General features: G+C 37.3%; 1 protein-coding gene across 1 annotated transcript; it reads right to left on the bottom strand.

The window, feature by feature from the left end:
• Window positions 1–466: 466 nt before the first annotated feature.
• serpine2 (serpin peptidase inhibitor, clade E (nexin, plasminogen activator inhibitor type 1), member 2) lies at window positions 467–11,038 on the bottom strand. Its single transcript, XM_042487369.1, has 9 exons — window positions 10,834–11,038; window positions 8,877–9,155; window positions 8,545–8,772; window positions 7,077–7,274; window positions 4,736–4,934; window positions 4,560–4,657; window positions 2,177–2,263; window positions 1,284–1,367; window positions 467–1,057 (listed from the first exon to the last, which is right to left on the bottom strand). Exons 2-9 carry the CDS (start codon window positions 9,136–9,138, stop codon window positions 1,020–1,022), a joined length of 1,194 nt encoding a protein of 397 aa, XP_042343303.1. The 5' UTR covers window positions 9,139–9,155; window positions 10,834–11,038; the 3' UTR covers window positions 467–1,019.
• Window positions 11,039–11,940: the final 902 nt, after the last annotated feature.

The following is an 11,940-nucleotide window of genomic DNA, read 5'->3' as shown; positions in this document are numbered from 1 at the left end:
TATTTTACACACTCAGCACATTATTCATATCATAATTTAAATATTCACATATTAGTGATAATTGTCTGTTACTGTATTTCTAAAATGTATATTTTTACACACTTACATACTCAGGATACCATACATATTTTATTTTACATATTTACATACTATGCTAATTGTTTACTCTTACTGTATTTCTGTTTTCTATTTTTTGTACTGGTACTTATTACTACTATTGCAATAGTTCTCTACACTTGCATCAGACCGACTGTAACAAACCACAATTTCACCCCAGAGATCAATAAAGTATAATTTTGATTCTGATTTTCAGAGTATCAGTCTGCTAGATTTAAGATTCTGAGACATGTTTACTATTAATTAAAACCAAACAATATCAATAAATACAAAGGAAACAATGAAAAGAAACAAGTATGGAGCAAACATTCCCATGTCAGAGATACAATTATCCAAAAAAACTCACTGATGTTATAAATATGTGTATTTATTTGATCAAATTTGAAGCAAGAATGATAACAGAAGACTTCCTCAGTGAGGGAAACAATCATTGTAAAGTAACAGTAATGCAAAATGTTCAAGATGGGACGCACATTGCCATAACTTAGGAGTGAAACTTAGAACTGACTGGAGTGACACGACTTGAGACAGAGAAATTTTAAATGGAAACAGCAACGTGATAAATAAACAGATTATCCTACTCCAGAGTTGAGAAAATACACAACTGACATTCAAAGTCTTTTAAAAATGTAATAAATTCAAAAAAAGGTATACAAAAATTAAAACGGCTGGAAAATTTAGTCAGCAAAACATTTTTTATAAAGCATGTTATGCATTACAGAAAACGGGTAACATAAAAAGCAATATTTAAAACAAATAACATCATATGTTCACACTGTACATAAGTCTACAGCAAAGTCTGTGTGTGTGTGTGTGTGTCTGTGTGTGAGTGCATGGCAGTGTAGAAGCATTTCCCATGTCAGCCTATGATGCTACCAGTGGCTGGCCAGTGACGGCTGGGCTCAAGGCTGGTTAATCTGGCCCATAAAGAGAATGGTACCTGAGGCAGAGACAGGAACAACATATCAGTCAAGCACTGCTGCCTAAAGGTTACATGCTTTCATTAACCCTAATATTGGTGATTAATTGACATATTTCCAATGATAAGATTTTGTAATAATAACGCTGATAATAACGCAATTTCTCATGTGGTTGTAAAAATGTTAGATTTTCTACATAAATACATTATATACACCTTTAAATGTAAACCCAGATAAAAGTAGTACCTGTTGGGTTATGTCTGATGATGAAGAGGAAAGGTCTGTCCACTGTGACCCAAGGTGGGGAGGAGCGAGCCAGCAGAATGGCAGCTAAATGCAAAGGCAAAGACATGGTAAAAACATGTGAAAAACTGTAACAGCACAGGCTAATGTGCAATATTGTTGACAATGTCATTAATAGTCTCTAGGTTCGACAGACTATCTGTCTGGCCAATTACTGGGGCTGATATTTGGCATTTGCCAATTATCTGTATCGGCATTTCATTTTAATGATCGCTGGTAAAATGAATTAAAAGTGCAAAGAAAGCGTCAACATGGGAGATACTTTTACTTTGTAAAACTAGCTATTTTTATTGATTCATTTTTTAATTTAAATTTTCATTTGACTTTATTAAAAAAAAGTTGCTGGGAACTTGCTGTATATGATGTTGAAAGTTTCCGTTTTGATTAAACATTTGCTAACAGCATTAAAACAAAGTTTTTGCTGGAGATGGTTATTTTCCAAAAACTAAAAACTTATCTGTCTCATTAGCTACAAAATACGCGTATCGGCCCTGAAAAAACAATATCAGTTGACCCCTAATATTCTCATATTCTATTAACTAAACATGCAGCTTTGTGTTTGGCTCAACATTTAAAGATCCAGTGTGCAGGATTAACAGGGATGTATTGGCAAAAAATCAATTTAATATTCATAACTATGTTTTTTTTAGTTTCTAATCACCTCAAACTTAACTTAAACTAAACACTGGCATTAGATGGGGCTGTGTGTTTTTGTGACATTTGGCTCACTGGAGTTTCAGTTGGTTGCAATCTCACCACTAGATGCCACTTTATTCTCCACACTAAAAACCTTCCTATAAAACAGACCTTTAAATCAAAGAAAAACAAATACTCACTAGTGGCAGCTGCTGCTTTTGTTCCGTCTTCATTCACCACAATTTTGGCTTTCTGGAGCGCCTTGGATACATGCACAGGCTCAGCACCTGAGAAAACAACGACTGTTAATTATACCTTTATACCCACCTACAGTATGTTAGATTACAGACATGACATTATTGACAATCTGATATTGATCCGCCAAAGCTGTTCACATCCAACATGATAGGTCTGATGGAGTAATAATATACTAGCAATCAATAGCGCTGGTGAATAAAACAACACAGCACGTCCATGGCCTACCCACACAGATGCTTTAAGTCTGGTTAGAGCTCCTCTCAGGACTGTGTGGGCCTGCACACGCTTACTTCACGTCTCATTCATGGCACAGTCAGACTGAAATTCGCTTTTCATTCAACTTGCAGCTCTCCAGTGTCCATCTGGTTTGAGAGAGAGGACGGGATTGACCTGACATTTCGGAAATAGCGTCTTTATCTTGTTTTTTACGACTGCATGGCAAAATAATACCAGCAGCAGCAAAAAAGAGATGCTGCTAGACTGTGCTAAATGTAGGGACAGTTACAGAGGTAAATTAAACACTAAGATATTGATAAAATAATTATCTTAATTAACAAATGTGTGGACTGCTGTTGTTAACATGGGATGGGTTGTAAACATAAACTGCTGGAGATAACATGTCATTTCCTAATTTTGGTGTGACTGCACCATTAATGTTTTGTTGCATCCTTTTAGGGTGAGACAGATTAAATCTGTGCAATGAGTTTGGTGACTGTTGCATATGAGCTGAGGTCCAATCAGCAACAACAATACTCTTGTACATCAGCCTTTAGCCTTAAATGTAAGTCCTTTTTCACAGCAGACATTTTGACTCGTCACAGAAGGAAAAAAGTGATTTAGCCACGTCGCTGTGACAGCAAGCCAGCATGCACCATACAAGACTGTTCAGCTATCATTGATTTATCTAACTACACGTGTATCTTTTTACTGTGACATGTCAAAATGTCCTCTGTTAAAAAAAAAATGCCTACATAAATAATACAGTGCTTTAATTGGACTGAGCTCAGGTATAGACAGAGTATACTGGATGTCATTCGAGTTTTGGAAACTTGTGGTAGTGATTGCTTTTTAGTGTGCTTTCACATCTGTTTTTTGCTTCATTTGGTTTAGACCACGGAAATACAGTTATGTATTGTTGCCTTTTAGCCCCGCCCCTCTCACGACACTGACTTATTACAAACAAACAAAAGATGTGGAAACATAAACTCAATAGGACTGACAGGTAACTCATTAACTCTTTAAAACCTGAGCAAATTGCCTTGATTTATTGCAAAAATATAGGAAGAAGGCAACGAGCAACTAAAGAAGCAATGACCCCAAAATTAGCACAAAAAAGGGTAAAAATTAAGCAATGACTCCAAAATTAGCACAAAAAGGGTAAAGTGAAGCAATGACACCAAAATAAGCAAAAAAGGTAAAATGTAAACAAAAAACCCTAAAAATTAGACAAAAAGGGTAAAACAAAAGAAAAAACTAGGAAATGATCTAAAAAAAGTGCTTAGAAATAACAATAATTCTATAAAATCATTTTAAAGACATAACCATGATAATCAAAAATATAGCTTTTGAAGACATTAGCTTTTTGAAAAATAATGTCCAAATCTATGAATTTCCTGCACTTTGTGGAACACTTCTTGCCAAGTTGCTCATTGCCCTCTTCCCCATGTTTCAAAAGAAATCAAACCGATTTTCTCAGGGTTTCGGAGGTTAAAATACTTGTGAAGGGGTTTGAATGCAGCACCGGAAAAGTGACGTCGATCCAGGTTTCAAAGTGTTACCTAGACCATTTTGGTGACTGTTGTCCTGCATAATTAACACAACAGGAGGAAATCAAATTCCACTGAAATGTGTGTGTGTACTTATCTCCTCTGACCTCGTATGTCCTAAATAATAACACAGGAAACTGTAGTGCTTCTGTATTAGTCTGGTTGATTGATTATTAAGTAAAGGTATTAACTGGTTGCTACATTACGCCACATTGTGGCACTCGAGCAAAACTCCACATGTGTCAGACAGACACATTTTTCCTCCGGAGCAGTCCTATACACTGTTTTTCAGATTACACCACATGGTGGCACTACAGCATTACATTTAGACCGCCTTTCAGTCCATCACTCTGGGAAGGTTGAGGAGAAGAAAAAACAAAAACAGAAGTGATTCAGCTTCACACTGGACAGCTAGACATACTTCTTACTGACTCTTGAAGTAAACAACCAACAATGCTTTCATATTTTCAAGCCCTCATCATATCCAAATAAACCTGTTGTAAATGCTCTGAGGCAGTGCGTCACTTTTGGGTTTGGAGTTGACTGCCCGTTCACTCACTGAGGTTTCTGAAGTCGGCCTTGCCCTGACTGAACATGTCTGTTATTCCCAGTGCTGAGAGGGGGCCTTCCAAATCCACCTCTGCATCAGCAGTGAACCTACAGACACAAACAGAGTTTCACTGTCACATTCAGTCAAAGACGTTTGAGGAGGAACTGTTACTGTGTGAGTCTTACTTGGGAATAAGCAGGCGGACTTTTCTCATGTGCATCAGTTTGATCCAACTCTGCACTGTAGCTGTGCTGATGTGCGGGATAAAATGGGACAGAGGTGTGTCCTCTTCAGAGGGCAGGACTATCATCATGCTGATGGTGTTGCCGTGATACGGCAGCTCTATCACCTTATATGACAGTCCCTGAGGCGTGGTGGCCAAGCCTGGTAGAAAAAGAGAGTTTAAGGGTTAAATGTTTCAAAGCTCAGGGTGACGATAAGGATGAAACTTGAGTCAGAGCCTTGCACAATGACACATTACTTATGTGATAAAAAAGAAGTAAGGAAGACACAGATTGAACTCCCAAATCAACCCCACAGGTATGAAGGATCGTCGCCCTTTTTACTGTGCAATGAAAACACTCCGGTATGTTTGTTGATCTGACTGCATTATTATTTAAAAAACACATGCTTGATCATCTCCCCTACAAAAGTGCTGAATTTGTTATTTTTATTTATTTACTTTTTTTGTGTCACGCTACAATAATATTGTGTGTATATACTGTATATGGCATATACATATATACTTTATTTTATATTACTCTATATAATGTTATTTTATTTTTTTGTTAAATATATTTTCCCATTTAAAAAGGAAAAAAAACAACAAAAAGACGAGTAGAGATGTAATGCTGGTTTAAAGAGCACACTAATACAACTCTACCACGAACCACGGAGACTGTCGCCGCCTTGCATTTTTATTTAGTTAAAACTAACTAGAAGCAGAAAATGCATCATTTCCTGACGACAAACGGATTCTTCCTCAGATATCAGACAGCAAATGTTAATCATAGCAAAAGGTTCTCTTGAGCAGGTTGTTAGTTTCAGAGAGGGATAGTCAAACACTGATGTCTGAAATTAAACAGATTATGACTTTTTATTTAGACAGGGATATTGTTTGCAGACTTCTATTGAGCCCTTCGAGCTGGATTTTAGGAGCTTTTCTCTTCATTCAAACATGTTGTTATGGCTTGAAGCTTGAAATGGCACTAAGTGTGCTGGACTGTAGTCTGCAGGGGTACTTTGAGTTTTTAAATAACAACACATTTCCGTCTAATACATGACAAATGAACAGCTGAACTTCGATGTGAAAGCTACTTTTGGCCAAAGAAAGCACATAACGTCACGGTAAACACACCCCAAACGTCCATTCAACTGAGTCCACACAGCTTTTTCATGCTTCCTGTAGCCATTAAACTAAATCACAGCGCACTATGCTCAGAAGGAATAAAGCCAAATAAATCCCATTATATTCAGAAAACATAACTGTGTTCAGCCATGGCCAAGTGAATTAAGGCTGTTACAAACTCTTTATGCCGTAATTTGGGGACAATAATCCATTCAGAAAGTCACAAACTATAATGCACTGAAGTCAACACACAGCAGGACACTGAAGAGAGACAAACGTCTGCGCCTCACAGCTGAACATAGCCTTAGTTTAACTCTACGAGAATCTACCCGCAGCACTCAAACACGACTCTGACAACTCGTCTAAATATAGACGACTGACAAGCGCACCATCTCATTTCACACAGGACTAAATAATGTCCTACGGATGTGGTGTGTCTGTGCCTGCATGTCTCTACAACTCAACACAAGCCGGCTTATGAATCATTAACTGGCAATAGGTGTGATTGCATCATAAAAACAAACAAAATTGAAACAATTTCATCATTAAATCTACAATATATCCAGTTGGCAGATCTGGGGTCAGCAGCTCTTGATAGACCGTTTTTTTCTGCATTTGTTCTAACTTGATTAAATAAATGTTTAACCACATCAAGACAGTTCAGAGATATAAAGATATATATACCAACATAATGCTGACTTACAGGGAGCCTGTGGTGTTTTTGACCAACTGCAAGCTTGTAAACATGGATGTAAGTTTAGGATTAGAAATATTTAAAGAAATGACTCTGCAAATGTTTTAGGAAGGAAGGAAGGAAAATCTGGAAATCTGGTATATTACTAAAGCTGTAACACTGTATAACTACCAACATATACGGCATATCTAAAAAATAGGAATTATTTCTCATAATTCATGGTGAAAGAAGCTGAAGAAGAAAATGTATGGAAAAAGGAAAATCGCCAAATTTTGTTCCTTTAAAAATTACTGCAAAAGATCTTCATGCTTTGTCAATTTCATCTCTTATTCTGCATCTTGATGCATCTGAAACATTGTCAGTAAAGTTAATGACATAAAAGCAAAACCATTAAAACTAAAAATTTGCTCTAATGCGAAATATTCAAATGGTTAGTGTCACACAGGAAACCATCTGTGAAAACCTGTCGCACATCATCGCTCACCGATGTTGAAAACAGACAACTGGGACATCATCGGAACTTTATATACGTTTCCGTCGCCCCCGCTGAAAGGTCTCATCTTGGTGTTCTCGGGCTGAAAGCGAGATTTCCATAAGCCTTTGAAGTAGATTGAGTTGACAGCGACCAGACGGGTCAGAGCCGAGTCCAGCATGTCTGCTTTGATCAGGCTGGGGATGTGACCTGGATAAATATACAACACGGGAACATTACTCCATCAGAAATGTTTCATTAAAAAATAACAAACACCATCTCTTTCATATTCACTTCAGCGAAGACGAGAAGGTAATGATGCAGCATCATATTAGGATGCACTGATACACGCTGGAGAAAATGGACCACATTACAGAGACAAGCTTTTTACTTTGGTCTGTTCAGCGGTAGGTTGAATATGTGTCTGCTTTTGATGTATAAATCCAATATATTAATAGACTTGCAGGTTAGTATAAAGGGGACAACACACCCCTCGGAAGCTGAATGAGGCTTAAACAGGCTGACCACAAGAGCTGTAAAATCTGTGTCTATATCAACCATTCTCAATACCTTTTACACCTAATTCACACTCTAATTATTTTATGAATGTACATACTTTCAACTGGAAAAATGACACGGCTATTGAACAATGGGACAGTTTCAGCAGATATATATCTGGAGCGATTAATGTGACCACATAGACACTGATGAGGTGGTATAAAACACTTATGAACGACATGTTGCACTAATGTCAAATTACTGTGACTAAAAAGCTGCCTCTTTGTATCAATATCTGTCAGTACTTGTTAGTTTACCTGTTTGATTGTTTTTGTTTTTTATTTGTTGTTAGCCAACTCTCTCGCTGATTAAATATTCATATTCAGTTCATAACTGTGTCAAAATAAATGCTTACACCTGCTGGCTCTCCTAAGACAATTTCATTTTGTATATACAGGGGCATTATACAAGGGTATATTGTGAAAAAGTTCATTTTTCTTCAAAATTGAATTCACAAAGGTCAACTTTCATTTATTGTATATTCATTATACCTAAACGAAATATTTTAAGCCTTTTTGTTGTTTTAATTTTGATGATTATGGCTCATATAGCTCATGAAAATTAGAAATCATGTATCTCAAATGATTCGAATATTTCCTAGGATCATTCGTAAAAGGGATTTACAATACAGAAAATGTTCAACTTCTGCAACGTATGTTCATATATATTCTCTGTACTTGTCTAGGGCTCCGTTACTATAAATTATTGCATCAGTGCGGCTTGGCACGGAGGCGATCAACCCGACAGTGCTGAGGTGTTGTTGCTTTGATGGCGGCTTTTAGTTTAGTTTATGTAATGAGTACTGAACATGTCAAATTTTCACTTTCTTAAACAACTGAAAGAAAATAGTTAACTTTTTTCACAATATTCCAATTTTTTGAGATGCACCTGTGCAGCTGATGTGTTCATGCGAGACTCCTACCTTTGGTCTTATTGTTAACCCATTCATTGATTTCATCTGCTGCCCCCTGTGGGTTGTTGAAGTCCAAGCTCCTGCTCTCACACTGGAAGTTGGCTTTGTTGGTGGATATGAAGGCTTTCTCCATGGGGAAACCCTCCTGGCTGAACATGGCGTTGGCGATCAGCACGGCGTCCTGGTTGGACTTTGCCGTCAAGGTCTTGTGCAGCTTTTTCAACATCTTGTACGGGCCTGTGCAGAACAAGTAAACTCTGAATTACACAACTGGCATAAAATGTTCATCACCCCAAACTCCAGGTAGTGCCTAAACTTTTACTACCAGAAAGATTCGTTACCGTTTTTCTTGTACCGTAGAACATTGAGGACCTGCTTCCGAGTCTCGCCATGGGCCCCTGGAAGCAACATGCCAAGGATGGAAGCAACGCCATGGGGCGAAAGCACTACATTTTCCAGGGGCTTGGACTGGACTACTTGCTGAAACACCTGTATGCCAAGATCAGAGCCCCGCTCACCATAGGAGGCAGCCTGGGACTGCACGACCTTATGGCCATACAGGGTCACCAGTGCATACAGGCACAATAATGACAGGTGCTTCATTGTCAACTCCACAGCACCTAGTAAGAAACAAAAAAAAAAAAATTGGACACATTTTGTAGCAAGAGAAACATGCTAATTTGTTCTACAGTAGACACAAGGATTACTGGAGGCGTGCATTGTTTACCTCTTTGCATCATCAACATTTCGTCATTGTATTTCAGCGACAGACGCCAATCTACAACAATAGGCGTTCCCTAAAATTATCGCCAAGAGCGCTGGATATTCCTTTCATATGACTCATCATGGGTATCATATGCACCTTTGCTTGCCCTTAGGAAATAATAGCAGTGATATCCAGTGCTGCAGGATCTGACTAACTCTTGCTCACAATATCTAAATATTAGTATAACTATAACCACACCGCTGAAACCGAGCTCTTCTGTCATTTTAATTTGAGACTAAATTAAATCTGCCAGACCATTTTAGGAAAGTGATTCAGCCTGCACCCCCACTCACTCACTAAAGCAGATTGAATGCAGCCACAAGAGCCAGCCGCAGTGGCTGCTGGCTTGCACGCTTTTTGAGGGGGATTATGACATCTATGTGATTTATTGTAGATAGACTTACTGATAACGATGCTTTATTGTTCCAGAGTGTCAATGTGAGCGGTGCAAAAGTTTAAGTTATTGTATAGTCATTATGGTTTATAGATGATTCGATTTGCAATTGAAGCTGTGATTGTTCTCACAACCTTCGGAAAAACAGCAAAATAGCCTTGATGCTCAGTTTGTTTTATGGCGAGTACAACCGGATTTTCAAAAATCTGGCAATTTTATGGTCTTTTGACACAGCAGCAAAGTATATTTATATCTACTAATATCATATTTTAACACTTTTTTAACACTTTTTTACTTTCTTTTTTTGTGCCAATTTTCTTGTAGGCCTAACCCTAACCCTAACCCTAACCTTAACCCAAACTATCTTCTTTTGCTGATGTTTGTGTCACTTCTTATGCCACTCATTGCCCTCCAACCATTTTTCCCTAAAAGAAATCAAGTCAAATTGCTTCGGTTTCAACAAGTTTGAAAGCCCACAGTGAGCCATAATTCTGCCTTCTTTTGGTGCCAAAATTACAGAAAATCCGACTAAATTATAAAAAAAAAAAAAAATGACATAGTGTACAATATATGAGATGGGGATCTGCAATATCTGCAAAGAATGTGGGACTCCTAATTGGTTGATTTTGCAGAAAAAAAACAAAAAACAAAAATAATAGTAATAAATAAATTAATTAAAAAACCAAATAAACAAACAAAAAAGTGTGTTGTGTGTTAGTCAAATGTCCAAAAATAGAGCACTCACACAAATGACAAAGAGCCATCACTGACCACCATGCTCTCATACAATAAACCTGCTCAGTCCTGCAGAGCAGAGCCCAAAAAGGCAGCTCTACACTGGATGAAGCGCACTTTTTGCAGGAACTAATGTCTCTCTTATTTGAGTCATATTAACATAATTTAAACACACACACAAAAAGCAGGTTTTTGCGGAAGGTTTACATAAAGTGCGTATAGCTAATTTAGGGTGTGAAACAAAACCCACCTGACAGAAAATACTAAACATTATTTAGTGTTACACATGTATTTAAATGGGTCGGAGCAACTTCTTACACTCGCAGGCAGACGTTATAATGTTATAATAGCTAAATTTGTTGATTTTACTGTAAAAGTAACGTTAAAAAGCGACAGTTCTTACCTTTCACGAGGTGACGTTAGTTCGACTTATCCCGCAGGTGAAACTGTAACCGTATTTAGTCCGCTTTCCGCCGCCGTCCAAACAAGACACAGCAAGTAAATGACAAAAAAGTCTTTATTCCAGTGAAAGTGAGAAGTACTACTGACTCCACTGCTGGTTCAGAGAGGACTTTATTGGACTGAACTCCGCCTTCCGACTAAACAACCGAGCATGAAGCTCCGCTAATTTCAAACCTACAACAACAGAACACCAACTTCCGCCAGACTTTCAAAATAAAACCGAATCAATTAGCATAATGCTGTCATTAAACTGTAAAATGCTTTTAATGGAGGACAGAAAAGGGAAAATATATATGACGCCGTATTTATTTTGGCCAAACAATATATTCACAGATGTCGATTTATGAAAATCAGACCAATGTTTCTTGTCTTTGTGCAAGAGTTGATGAATTTAAAAAAAAAACACAGAAATGTATTAGAACTAAACAACCTTGCACATAAATAATTTGATTCATATTTGAATTCCTGACTGGATCTCTTTATTTTCTTCCCTGTTAACACATGTATTTCTTTTGATACTTGTTGGGTTTTTTTGTTTGTTGTTGTTTTTTGTTTATTTTATTGAATGAGGCTCAGTCTGTAATTTTACTTGATGTACCTAGTGCACTCGAATAAAATCTCTAAAAGAGCTCTTGATGTATCTGTCCATGAATATAAAAGCAAGTTTTTAATTACAAATAAAGTTTAAAAAAACTGTCAAATGCTGTTCTTCACCCTTTAAAATGCAGTCCACAATTTAAGTCACTGATACATCTCTTACTTTGTCGAGTTTCTGCTATTATTTTCCATTAAAACAAAAAAAGAGGAAAAATTCGTGCATGTTTTTACTTCCTGTAAGTTTTGGTTAACTCTGGCTAACTTGACGCAGCTAAATCTGTGAGCTAACAACTTGAAGTTGTTTACATCAGGAAGTGACAATTATAGGGGGATGTTTAAAGCAACATATAAGAACATTTATCTTTATTTCAGTCACTCAATGGAAAAACACCAAGGGTGCCTCATTTACCGTGATGCATTAATGTACTACCAACAAAAATGCATGAGTAAA

Source organism: Plectropomus leopardus, chromosome 5, assembly GCF_008729295.1.
Source record: "Plectropomus leopardus isolate mb chromosome 5, YSFRI_Pleo_2.0, whole genome shotgun sequence".
NCBI classification, from domain to species: Eukaryota; Metazoa; Chordata; class Actinopteri; order Perciformes; family Serranidae; genus Plectropomus; species Plectropomus leopardus.
The sequence above is the reverse complement of the archived record's forward strand: the minus strand, read 5'-3'. Positions and strand labels throughout refer to the sequence as shown.

Excerpts from the sequence above, each read along its gene's own strand:
- serpine2 (XM_042487369.1), bottom strand. The coding sequence starts at position 9,138 with ATGAAGCACCTGTCATTATTGTGCCTGTATGCACTGGTGACCCTGTAT. Across the intron at positions 4,935-7,076 it reads GTTGTCTGTTTTCAACATCG|GCTTGGCCACCACGCCTCAG; the intron begins GTGAGCGATGAT and ends TTTTTCTACCAG. Across the intron at positions 4,658-4,735 it reads GTCCGCCTGCTTATTCCCAA|GTTCACTGCTGATGCAGAGG; the intron begins GTAAGACTCACA and ends TTGTGTCTGTAG.